At 41.5% G+C, this 13,855-nt stretch overlaps 1 protein-coding gene across 2 annotated transcripts in view; it reads right to left on the bottom strand.

Annotated features, from left to right (window-relative positions):
* GMDS (GDP-mannose 4,6-dehydratase) overlaps positions 1-13,855 on the bottom strand; it is a 453,328-nt gene that overhangs the window by 118,577 nt on the left and 320,896 nt on the right. For both annotated transcript variants that reach the window (XM_053247716.1, XM_053247715.1), the window contains exon 8: positions 10,697-10,815. In XM_053247716.1, coding sequence (XP_053103691.1) covers positions 10,697-10,815 — 119 coding nt within the window. The remainder of the gene's footprint in view (positions 1-10,696; positions 10,816-13,855) is intronic.

Raw genomic sequence — 13,855 nt, 5'->3', positions numbered from 1 at the left:
AAACTATGAACATATGTGCTGTCCCTGATCCCTCCCCCACAAAAAAAAAAAAAAAAATCAAAACAGACATCACAAGAACACAGCAAGTGGATTTCAGTTGCTTCTTCACAAAAAACTGTCATAGGCATAAGGATACATAAGCTTGCACAGGAAGTAATTTTCCAGGCTGGTGAGTTGGTCACCAACTGTAAGGTTAATTACGCACTGCAGCTTGCCTAGTGCATACATAATGGAAGATTAATGCACACCATAGTCTTGCATGGAACTTTACAAGCATCAAAATCAAGGTCTTGATTTTGATAAGAACTCTTGGGCACATTTCCTTCTTTCCTTCCTAGTTAATTCTCTGATATTTTAAATTGATCTGCTAAGGACTAAAAGTGAGGGCATAACTACACTTCAGCTTCAACTGCTACTAACCACAGGAAAAACATATGAAAAGATGATGACCAGATTTATGACAGGCATACATAGATTAATGATCAGTTTTTAAAAAATAAAATAAAAATCAGTGAGATCTCCCACAACTTTCTACCATCTTGCTACATTTTTGCTATGATGACAGTGAAAACATGAGAAACAAATATCAATTCCACAGCAAACTTTGGTTGTTGTCTAGACTGTATATTAATATTCAAGAAGGCTTAGGGTTTTCTTAAAAACTGATTGTACAAAGTGCTGATAATTACCTTTAAATGGCTTAGGACCAGGTTACCTGGGAGATCGCCTTCTTCTGCATGATCCCCATTGCACATGAAGGTCATTGAGAGAGGTCTGTCTCCAGATACCACCAGCTCATCTGGTGACAACCCGGGAGCGGGCCTTCTCTGTAGTTGCTACTGGGCTGTGGAATGCGCACCCTATAGATATCTGTGGCTTAACATCTTTGTCAGCCTTTAAAAGATCCCTTAAGACACATTTTTTTAGCCTGGCTTTTAGTAATCTCTGAATGTTTTAGATTGTTTTAACTCGTTGTTTTAGAAGTTTGTTTTCTTGTGTTTTTATTGTATTCATGGTTGTGAACATCTAGAGTCTTCGGAATCAGGTGGTATAGAAAACAAACAAACAAAATTTGGGGAGCAGTGGGCCATGTACATGTGCTTAGGGTGCTGCATGCAATTAGGAAATGCTTGTTTCTGGGGGTGAGACTGGGTTAAGGAACATAGGAAGCTGTCATATACTGAATCAGACCATTGGTCTATCTAGCTGAGTTTTGTCTTCACAGACTGGCAGCGGCTTCTCCAAGGTCGCAGGCAGGAATCTCTCTCAGCCCTATCTTGGAGACTATGTTTCATTAATTATGTGTATCTAAGAACTGTGTGTCACATAGTTACCATCTGACAACAATTTTTCAGCTTTAGTTTACCATCTGTATGGCAATATTATAGTGATTACCTATATCACAGTGGTACAGGGCTGTTCTGAGGGCAAACATGACCAGGACCATAAGAACTTGTAACTGCAGCTTATGGGGTACAATAGGCATGTAGTTGCCTCTGACAGCATCCTTCATTGTCTTCCTTGATGCACTTCAGTTTGATTACTTAGACTTTGTGTTCTGTCGTATGGCCCAATCTTTGTCTGAACAATCCAAACAGTCAATGGATTGGCATGGTTAACTCTTTCCTAGAATCACTCTATCATAACCTTTCAGTCTTTCTGAGAGTTTTGTCTGAATGCTGTTACACAATACTATAGAGAAGTATTTTTATTTTCAAAGTATTCTTCATAACAACCGAGTTTATTGCAAATTAAAAAATAGGTGCCTTGAGGAGTTACAATGTATTCATACACAAAAGGAGTTAGAGGAAATAGGAGTGGCTTGGATAAGCTGAAGCAGGATCCAAGTTGACCTACTTGAATGGAACTTTATGAATCAGCACTCGAGGAAACTGCCATCCACCCTTGTCAGTAACTTTAACTTGTCTTTTAAAATAAATGCTCTCTACCGTCATTATCTCATAAATGTACACCTTGGAGACAGCTCTCCTTTTGGGACTATTCAGAACTCCTTATTTACTGGAAAACTCTTCTATACTGCTTTCCCAAAAACACTCGAAGCAGTTCATACAGAATAAAAGTACAGTTACTCTGTAAAGGACTGTATAACCATGGCAATTCCAAACCAACGTAACTGTGAGAATCGGTTCGTTGCTTTTCTGTATTCACCTCGACCCTTCAAGCAATGCATATTTCTGCTGCAAATCTATTTGCAGAACTACATGAACGAAGACTTCATAAATCTTTCCATTGCCTGAATAGGGGTCCCCCCGCCATTTATTCACAGACAGCAGTCTGCAAAGAACTCTTGAATACTGCAGTGGTTTGAGGCTATCCTTGCAATCCTGCTCTGATTTAATAAGATTAATGACAGAAAATTAGTCAAGACAAGTGTTTGCCTGTTTGGTTTATCCTGTTGGAGTTCAAATTAGAGGAGGAAAGTGTTTCCCCATCATATTACTTAATTAGCAATAGGCAAAAGGAAAAGATAAAGGAAAAAATGTAATAGTTACAGGGGGAAATATTTGTAGCTCAAAGGCCTTCTTGTCAGTGCAAAGAACTGATTTAGATTCACTTTGAGTCTTATCATTCCAAAATCGTCTTTGGCACTAACAGTGTTAAAAGGGTGTGTGTGCGGTGGTGGGGAGAACAACCTTGTTCTCTGTATATTAAACTAGCTTGCAAAGATGAAATGTTCAACAGACAAAATTGCTCACATTTCACGTCAAAATTTCTTGATTGATTCAGACCAAGAACACAATGAAACTGTTATTTTTGAATGAGAAGATCCAAAGTTAATTATAAGGTCAGTGACTACATTTGAATGCCAGTCAGCACTACAAATTAATACATTAAAATTCAAGTGACAAATGACATAATGGATCTCAGAAGTAAGTCTAGTGAAGCAGTATATTGAAATACATGTGGAGTGTGAATTGGTGTGTGTGATATTTTCTCTGTGCTAGGAATGTGTGAGCCAGCTTGCACTCAAGCCAGCTTGGCTCAAAGGCTCAGCCTTGTGGCAAACCGGGCTTGATTCAGACTGGCTCAAAGACCTACCAGCAAAGGGGAATCCAGTGAAGACTCCCTTTACCAGTAAATGGGTGGGGGTGGGGCTTCTCCAACAATAGAGGGGAGTAAATAGAAGTACTCAAAAGTTCCAACAGCTGCAGCAGCTGGGAGGGGGGCAACAGCCCCCTGAAGCCTGCCGGCCTCCCCCCGCATCTCCTGGGCTGGTGGTGCTGGGTTTGGTCTTGGTTTGGGCCTTCTCTGGCCTATCCTGAGTTCTACACAGGTGTGGAGGCCATTTTTTAACTTCCATGCATGTGTGAAGGTAAAATCATGGACTCCACACTTGTGCAGAGGCCCAAAACGAGCTGGAGAAGACCCTAACTGGGCCCCTGCCAGCTCAGGAGACTTAGGTGGAGGCTGGTAGGTGTTGGGGAAGCTGCCACTGGCACAACTTGTGAATACTTCTATTTACTCCCCTCTTTAGTTAGGGGAACCCGCCCCCCCAACATCCCTTTACTGGTAAAGGGGAATTCTCACCGGAGTCCTCATTGCTGGGATGTGCAAGAAGGTTCAATATATTTAAAGACAGACTGACTGACTGATTGATTGATTAAGTACCGTCAAGTTGGTGTTGACCCGTAGCGACCACATAGATAGATTGTCTCCAGGATGATCTGTCTTCAACTTGGAATTTAAGGTCATTACAGTGGTGCTTTCATTCGAGTCCATCCACCTTGCTGCTAGTCCTCCTCTTCTTCTCTTTCTTTCAACTTTCCCCAGCATTATGGACTTCTCAAGGCTGCTGGGTTTTCGCATAATGTGTCTGATGATAGTTTGAGCATGGTCATTTGTGCCTTGAGCGAAAATTCTGGATTGATTTGTTTTATGATCCATTTGTTTTCCTGGCTGTCCATAGTATCCTCAAAAGTCTTCTCCAGCACTTTTTCTCTCTTGCTTCTTCAAAGTCCAGCTTTCACATCTATGGAGTGTCACGGGAAAAACCATTTTCCAAACGACTGTAATCTTTGTAGGTATAGATATGTCACAGTATCTAAATATCCTTTCCAAGGCCTTCATTGCAACCCTACCAAGTGCTAGTCTGTGGTGTATTTATCGACTGCTGGATCCTTTATTGTTGATGGTTGATCCTAAAAGGCAGAAGCTATCCACCACTTCAGTGTCTTCATTGTCAGTTCTGAGGCTCGTTGCTGTACCTGTTGTCATTAGTTTAGTCTTATTTACATTTAGTTGTAGTCCCATTTTTCACTGTGCTGCTTAACTCTCATTACTAGAGCTTGCAGATCATCTGCATTCTCAGCTATTGGAGTGGTGTCATCAGTGTAGCGCAGGTTATTGATGTTTCTTCCTCCAACTTTAAAATCCTGCTCATCTTCTTCCAATCCAGTTTTTCTCAGTATATGTTCAGCATATAAATTGAGTAAAGAAGGGGAAAGTATACAGCCTTGTCTTACTCCTTTGCCGATCTGGAACCAGTCTGTTTCACCATGTTCGTCTGGACTGTGGCTTCCTGTCCTGTGTATAGGTTTCTCATGAGAACAATGAGATGTTTTGGAACGCCCATTTTCCTAAGGATATTCCACAACTTGACATGGTCAATGCAATCAAAGGCTTTTCGGTAGTCAATAAAGCACATATTGACTTCTTTCTGGTATTCTTTGGCTTTCTCAATTATCCAGTGTGCATCAGCAATGATGTCTCTTGTTCCTCGGCCTTTTCTGAAACCAGCTTGAACATCCGGCACTTCCCTTTCCATGTAGGGCTCTAATCTGCGTTGGATGATCCTGAGCATTATTTTGCTAGCATCTGAAATTAAGGATATTGTGCGATGGTTTGTGCAATCTGTTCTTCTTTCTTTGATATGGGTATGTAGTCTGACCTCTTCCAATTTGTTGACCACTGTGGTGTTCTCCAAATTTGCTGGCATAGTTTGGTTAGAGCCTTCTATTGCCTGCCATATTTCTGTAGCTATTCCATCAATTCCTGTAGCCTTCTGACTTGGTAATGACCAGAATGCTGATCTAACTTCGTCTTCCCATACTAGAGGTTCTTGCAAGAAGGGAATCTCTTCTAGAGTATCTTGGATGTTCACGTCCCTGCTGTACAGATTTTCAGTATACTCCTTCCATCTCTGTCTGATCTTCTCTGAATCAGTTACTATCTGTCCTTTGGCAGTTTGAGGTTGGAACCTCCTGAGTAGGGATGTGCAAAAATCAATTTTTAAAATTCAATTTGTGTCCCAAACATATCACCCCTGATTTGTTTTGTATTCAGATCTACCCTCTCCAAATCACCCCAGATTCAATTTGTATTTGCTTTGCTTTGACTGGGATTTGGACCGATTCAGACCACTTAACAAGGTTCTAGGGTCACCAAATTTGGGTGGTGGGTTGCCCATGGTTGCCACCTACTATGCAAATTTGAAGGCAGTGGTACACTTGGTTGATTTTTAATTTTTTAAAACGTTTTTACTGATTTTGAACATTTCTGCCATAGGAAACAATGGGGATTTGAAGTTGCCATATCCGTACACTAAAATGGATCCCCAGCTTTTTTTTTTTTTTTAAGCTAAGCTCTAGCCCTTGTAGAAGTGGAGTTATGGAGCAAAATGTGCGGTCATTATTTTTCAAGTGTTTGGATTCTTTGGAAATAACTTTTCCTCATAATGAACCCCTTTGAGGATTCATTGCACACCTTCATTTCTTCTGTTCATTTTGACTATCATTGGACAGTGCCAACTGTCAACTGCCATGTGTCAACTACAGCCCCCCCTCTCTCATACACAGGGGTATTCAGTTTATTTTAAAGGTATTTTTGAAGTGTTTAGATTCTTTGGTGTCTTCATTACACACCTTCATTTCTTCTGTTCATTTTTACCCTAGTGCTCAGTTTATATTTTAGGAATTTTTGAAGTGTTTAGACTCTTTGGTGAGTAATGAATCCTCATAGGATTCATTATAAGGAAAGGTTATTAGACACCAAACTGAGTAGTACCCCACTGCCTTATGGGTGGGAGTGGGATGTAGTTGGCACATGGCAGTTGACAGCTGACACTGTTGAAAAGACAGTCAAAATGAATAGAAGAAGTGTATAGTGAATCCTCATAGAGGATTCATTGAGGGAAATTTTTTATACACCAAAGAATCCACACACTTGAAAAGTAGTGACCACACATTTTGCTCCATAACTACACTTCTACAAGTGATAGAGCTTAGCTTAAAAAAAAAAAAAGTAAGGTGGGAATCTGGGGGAATTAATAGGAGGGATCCAAATCTCGATTTGAATTGAATCAGGCATGATTCAATTTCTACCCGAATCTAGCCAATGGACCACAGGGGTGATTTGTTTTGTCTCCAAATCACCCGAATCAGCTAGGTTTTGGTACAAATCAATTTGTACCCAAATCAATTTGCACATCTCTACTTCTGGTTCAGAGATCTTTTGGAAAACTTTCTTGTTTTTCCATGTCTATTTTCATCCTCAAGGTCTTTACAGATGTCATTGTAGTACTGCTCCTTGTCTCTTCTAACAGCTTTCTGAAATTCCCTATTAGGTTCCTTCCTGAGGTCTTTATCTTTCTTGACTTTGACTTCTCTTCTCTTCTTGGTAATTTCTACCATCTGTTCTGACATCCATTTTGCTTTCTTCTGTATCTTGGTCTTTGGCAGTCCCTTTTCACATTCGTTCTTAACCACTTCTTTGATTTCATTCCACAGTTCCTCCGGTTCCCTAGCAATGAGGTTTAGAACTTTAAAGCGGTTCCTGATGTTCTCCTTGAAAATGGCGGGTACATTCTCAAGATCATATCCTGGAAACTGGATAGCTTTATTTTTCTTTCGCCTGACTTGGAACTTGCACATGAGCAGTTTGTGATCTGTTCCACAATCAGCCCCCAGACAAGTCTTTGCTGTTATAACTGAGCTCTTCCACTCAGAAACTAGTGAGTGGATTGGCAGAAACTAGTAAACCGTTCTCCTGCTTCATTTCTGTTTCCTGGGCCATACAGTCCGACTGTGTTTTCCTCCTTACCATTTCCAACTTTGCCATTACAGTCTCCAACCACCACCAGCACATCTTGTTTGCATGTTCTCTCAATTTCAGACTGAACTCGAACATAAAATCCATCAACTTCCTCTTCTTCTGCATCAGTCGTTGGGGCATAGACTTGGAAAACTGTCATGTTAAAGGGTTGTCCACGAAATCTAATTGATTTTAGTCAGTCACTGATCACATTGTACCCAAGTACTAACATTGCTATATCCTTGCTGACTATGAAAGCAACACTGTTCCTTCTTTGTTTTTCGTGTCCTGAGTAATAAACAGTATGATTTTCTGACTGAAAGTGGCTGTTGCTTTTTTGTTTTTTGTTTTGTTTTTTTCCAGATTGTGAGTCCCTTTGGTGCAGGGAAAGATTTTTTCATTTCTTTTGCTATGTGAACTGCTTTGAAATTTTTTTTTGGGGGGGAAGCAGTATATAAATATTCTAACTGTAGTAGCAACAATGGCAAAATAAATGAGCAAACCTCATTTTCCCCAAATGCTGCCACTAACAAGACAAATGTTGTAGTTGGGAAAATAGTCTTCGCAAAGAATGCCCGGCATTCTCAGTCATGGAAGGATCTCTACAGACAAATGCTGTATTCATGGAGAGTGGAGGGGTGTGGATTAGGAGCACACTGGTGCTGGGGCAGAGTTTACTGGCACACTCCCATGGACCTGAGTACAGTGTCCAAAGTTTTCATATTGAGTTAATAGGACTAGAGTGTGGGAAGAGTAGTCATGATGAACATACTGAGATAAATACCTTTAATATTTACTTCTGGAATAGAATTTTACTTGGTACTGCCTTTTCCTGATTTTTTTTGTAAGAAGCAAAGCCAAAATCTGACACCAGATGTAGAGCAAGTGAGGAAAATTGTTTCTCTCTCCCCACCCACTCACTGTTAACAATAATATGGTATATAGTTGTGGACTTCCACATATTTATTGAATTTGTCAGGTTTTGGTTCCCAAGCCAAACTTACTGGTCCTGTCAAAAGTTCACGAGCTGAACCAGTAACTTTGATGGCCTGAAGAACAACCCTCAGGCTAGCATGATGGAAAAAGCTGTGGCTTTCCTTTTTGTCCTCCAGCTGAGATTGGTATGCTGATGCATGGGGCCCAGAGAAGATACAGAAGGAAGAAAATTGAAAAAATAATAAACAATAAAAATATAAATTACAGAAAGCATTTACAAAGCCATCCTGATTTTATTATCTGACCTTGAGAAGGAATTTTGTATTTGCAGTGAAACTATGTGGAATATGCACTGTAAACACTCTGCACCCACGCCTCAGTGCTGTTATTCCTCAAAAGGAATAATGTTGGAAATATGGAGTGAGATTGGTTGATCTTCCTATAGACACTGATTGTGGTAAATATCGTTTGTAAAGGAAAGTAGATTTATAGGCATCACATCAAACACTAGGGTATCTGGATGCTTGCTCAAAGGGAAACTTTTGTTGGGAGCAGAATAGTGGTGGGGGAAAAAGGCACAAATGATATGTGCTTAAGATGTTGATAATAGTTTATAATATAATACAATCACAAAACAATTCAGCTATGGGACTTGAAATGGAAAACAAAACAAAACTTTGGACTGGGTCTCACGATCAGTGAGACCATGTTTGAGGCAGTGAGCGGGAAGAGTGGGCTAAGTCCGCTCTCCCCGCTCACGAGTGGGCAGGGAGCCCTGGGCGGTTGGATCGGCCGCCCACACGATGGTCGGCGCCGTGACGGAGCTGGCGGGGGGTGGGGGGAGCGGGGGCCGCATGGCCCCTGCAAGCCCCAGTATGTCCTGCACGAGCGCGCAGGGCATACTGGGGAGACCCCCGGAGCCGGGAGGCGGCTTTTCGCCCACCGGCCGGGGGTCTACTCATGAGTAGGCACGCCGCGAAGGCATGCCGCAGCTACTCATGATCCTAAAAAGCAGGTTTGCTGGAGCGCTTGCACAGCAAACCTGCTTTTTAGCTGCGAGCCCGGTAGTTCTTACGGCCTCCGCTAGCCCGATTTTTGTTGATCGTGAGAATCGCCTCTTTGTCTTATACAAGTCTGCCTTTAACTTTAGCACTACCCACAGGAGTAGCCCAAGACATTTCACTGCTTGAAGCAAAGGACAATATGGTGCACCCATCTGCCAAGGCAATGGCAGTGGCATGTGAGCACTCTCAGACTATATCACCTAGCCAGGCCGTGGCAGCAGGCATGTTCCTAGCTCACCTCAGGGAGGTGAAGGTGGGAAAGAAGAGGTGTGCCCCAGTGGGATGAGGAAAGGTGCAGCCTAGTAATCTCCCTTCTTTGATAGTCTTGCCAAAGCCTTAGCATGGTTTGCAAAAGTTGGACTAAACTGATGTGCACATTTTCAATATGAAAAGTGGATCACCCCAAGCTTTCAGAAAGTGGCAGACCAGTGACATAGTGGCAGTGGCCCGTGTCCCATTTTTTTGGCAGGCCAGCCCTGCCACTGCTACCACACCTGCCCGCTAGGGATATGCATGGAACTTTCTGGCGCTCCATTCTAGGAGCACCGAACCCGGCAACCGGCAGTCGAACCAGTTCGGAGGGGCTGGGGGTGGGTCGCTTTAAGGGGCAGGGAACGTGTTGCCTACCTGCCAGGCTGCATGCGCACGGCATGCACGTGCACCGACCATTTGTGTAGTGACGTTTCTCCCAGCTGCAAGGAGGTACGTTGCAGCCCCACGTGACTGCTATTTGGAAGAGTGCCGGTGGGGGAAAGCATCAGAGCAGGGACTAGCAGATAGGCAGCGCCTTCCCTGCCCCTTAAGCGACCCCCCTGCCCTCCTGGGAGTGCACAGAATGAGTTCTGTGCACATCCTTACTGCATGCTCACTAGTCTCAGCTCACTTGCTGCTGACCTCTGCAGTCCTGCTAACTACCACTGCTGGTTTCCTGCCCTTTGCTAGCCGTGGTATGGTATAATGGCATCACCACTTGATGCCTGTTACTCTGATGAACGCACCAGGTGGTAATATCATTATGCTGTGCCATGGCTGGCAGAAGACAAGAAGCTGGCTGCAGAAGTTATCAGGGCCGTGGAGGCCAGCAGGAGCCAGCACTGGTGGATGGTGGGGTAGGGGAGTGGCAGAGGTGGCAAATGGCAGAGGTAGCGAATGGCAGGGTCCTTGGTGCCTTGTGTGCAGAGCACTCAGCCACACAATGACAGACCGCCCTGGGACAGACTAAAATTCTAGTGAGAAATCAAAACCATTTCTTAGAGTGTTCCACTAGATCAGGCCTGCTCAACTTTGGCCCTCCTGCAGATGTTGGCCTACATCTCCCATAATCCCTAGCTATTGGCCACTGTGGCTGGGATTATGGGAGTTGTAGGCCAACATCTGCAGGAGGGCCAAAGTTGAGCAGGCCTGCACTAGTCACATCTCAGGTACTCTTGTTATTAGATCAGATATAACTCTGCTATTATTATTTTTTTAGTAAGGTGGTGGAGGGATATCTTCATGAATGAAAATAGATGAAAAAATGTCAACAACAAAGCCTCTTGGGCATAAAAAGAGGAGGCAATAAAATATTGCATCATTTAAAAAAAAATCAAGTGAAGGAAATGCATAACCGCCATCTCTAATTATTTTTATTACGTGCTCCTACTTACACAATAGTTTTCCCAATATGCTCAAATGCCTTCTCCACAAACTCACGGACACTGTGGACTTCCCCAGTGGCTATCACAAAGTCCTCTGGTTCATCTATTTGCAACATTAGCCACATAGCCTGCAGGAAGATAAGGAAATATCAGTTTAGAACATCTGTTAGTGACCCTCTTTGGTTCATGATCTTGTATTACCACCTTTTCAAAGTTCAAGATAACAGGATAACACAACAGCATTTACAATGAAGTATCTACGAGTCTTATAGAATTATTTCAATAATAATGACCAGTCGATTAGGAAATCAGGTTGGGGAAAGTGCACTGTGTGCCTATGGACAGATGTGCTGTGAGGAAGTACCCTCCAAAGGCCTTAGAAATCAGAACAATTTGCTATGAAGCTTCTGGTTCCCTGAGAATAGAAACTCTTCATCCCAGAACACTTCTATGTCCCGCCAAATGGCATTTCCCCCCTGCATTTTTATTTCTGTTTGACTACTGCCCACCCCACATCTCAGGTTCAATTAAATCAGCCACTGGACATGACAGAAACACTGGGGATCCAGCTGAATAACATTTTTCCTGGCATGGTAGCCACTCTTCAAAATACTTGGGTTTGCCTGGGATTGCAGGTCAGAACTCAACTCAACTTTTTTTCAAATGGTGTTCGAGGAAGTGCTGACTGCAATTTTGACACACGTTGAGACTTACAAGATCATTCCTACAGCACATCTTGGAAAAATGTCAAATAATATGGTTTTGTCATGTCAAGAAAAGTCATGCAACATTCTGGTTGAGCAAAACCCATGTTTTTGCAACTGAAGAAAACTAAAAATCATATATGTTGCCTTGTTTAATTACTCTCTTGTCCCTATCTTTGGTTAAATGCATTTCTGACTATTTAAATGTAGACAGCAAAGGAACAAATGTAAAGAAAATATGAATTTCATTACATTTACTTCAGATGTAGCTATTGGACTACATTAGTGTGTAGCTAAAGAGTAATAAAACAATATAATGTGATTTAATGTGTTGTGTTATGATTTAATGTGTTTTGTGTTTTTAGCATGTTTTAATGCTGTGTTGTAAGCTGCCCAGAGAAGAATTTGTTATGGGGCAGCTAATAAATAACATTATCATTGATTATTAATATTATGCTTATTTATTAAAACAAAGTAGCAAATGATTTTTGTACAGAGGGCAAAATGCAAATATGCAGAATGCATGGATAGAGATTTTTTTTTTTTTTACAAAGAAGAAGTTAGGGTCATACACAGTCTCTCATTCATTTAAACTGATGGCAAATGGGTCAGACTCAGTGGATGGAGCTGATATTACAGATAGGCCACGGCTATGCAGAGCTTTCAGTGCTAAGGCAGATGAATGGTGAGAAGGGAAAATAATGAACAACAAATGTCTTCAACATCCCGCACTAGGTCAGCAGCTGAGCCAGAAATAGAACTTGGGGTTTCTGACTCCCAGTCTAGTACTTAATCAGCTAGACCACACTGCTACCCTGAAATATCTGGAGAAAAACTTACCACTGTAAGTCAATCCAAAATGACTGAAATACTTTAATCCCTTAGTGAAAGAAACAGGGAGCTACCTGTAAGGCTGAACCCTTGTTTAATAAATAATCAGCATGCAAACACAATAATTCAAACTCTCTCCATATGGTATAAACGAACTGTTATCTTGTAGGGTAACCCACAGTGCTATTTGCATTGACCTCTTCACATCACATTTAAAGAAAACAACTTTAGTAGGTCCCCAGATGCTAGTGGATACTCTGCAAATCAGATTAATAAAAGCTCTGGGACAGCTCAGTTTCTTTTAGTAAATACCACCTGAAAAGTTCAGAATTTTCTCTCTCCTGTCAGGAGTATACACAGAATAAAGGGCATTCCAACAGAGCTATTGTTAGAGCATACTAGTATGCTCTGTTTCTGCACCTAGAATAGTAGCTTGGGACAGAATAGGCTCAAGAAACAGTCAGATAAACTTATGAAGGTTATCTTGCAATTTCTATTCTGCTATCTCAGTTGTGATTTGTAAGCCTGTTGCAGTCAGGAAAGAGCTTATATTTTTTTATCCTCAAACATTCCAGACTAACTGCCTGATTAAATCATCCTCTGAAAGAGCATCTTCACTCCTAGCTCTTATGATGTATTTTTGACTCAGGAAGTCAGAATTCACCACTTGCAGACAGATCTTTGCTTCTTAAAGGCACACAAGGTTGAATATGGGAATTTTTAAAATAACAGTACATCCACTAGGCTACAATGGTTCTCCAAAGCAGCCTATGGTACACTGTAGGAATGGTTTACATAGAGTTTGAGATGTACTGATGTACAATCCTGATGTAATCTGCCAACAGGGCTACAGAAAAAATAATTTTGTTTATGAAATGGAAAGGTACAGGAAAGTGTTGCTAGCATGCAGGCTATGCTAACTGGGCAAAAAGGCAGCTTTTCAAATGATGACTTTCTTATATTTAGCAGGGAGTTAGAAAGAGTCCATATTTAACCCAGCATAGTAATCCTCCCAATGGCTCTTGCTTCTTCCTTGTGTTTTGTTTTAGATTGTGATGTGAGTCCCCTTTGGGAAAAGGATCATTTCCTTATTTATTTTGCTCTGCAAACTGCTTGTGCACCTTTCTGTTGAAAAACAGTATAAATAACAATAACAGTGAGTGACATGAACAAGTAAATGAAAATTAGTGCAATTTTATCAATGTGCAAGTATTGATACATTGCAAGGACTCTTCTCTGGACACCATAAGGTTGCCTTTTCTACTTCAGTACCACCGCTATTGAATATTTTAAATCAAAAGGCACCACAAAGTCATTACATTTACAGTACAAAAACTAAAACAAAATGACTATTAATATATTTCCAGTTATTTATGTAGTCATTCCACTCCCCTCATTTCTATGTTGTATGCTGACAGCACACATCTATGTAACATTAGGATCAAGCAGTTTCTGGATGAAATAGGGTATATATATGCCACAAATGACAGATAACAGCAACCCAATCTTACTTAGACAGATGCTCCAGTGATTTAAAGCAATGGACATACTGTAACACAAAGCTTAGGGCACATGGGAACTTTTGTTCCAAGTTCCCTCCCTGGCTTCTCCAAGACAGAGCTGAGAGAGATTC

The sequence above is a fragment of the Hemicordylus capensis genome, chromosome 4, assembly GCF_027244095.1.
Source record: "Hemicordylus capensis ecotype Gifberg chromosome 4, rHemCap1.1.pri, whole genome shotgun sequence".
NCBI classification, from domain to species: domain Eukaryota; kingdom Metazoa; phylum Chordata; class Lepidosauria; order Squamata; family Cordylidae; genus Hemicordylus; species Hemicordylus capensis.
This window is presented reverse-complemented; position numbering and strand designations above follow the sequence as displayed.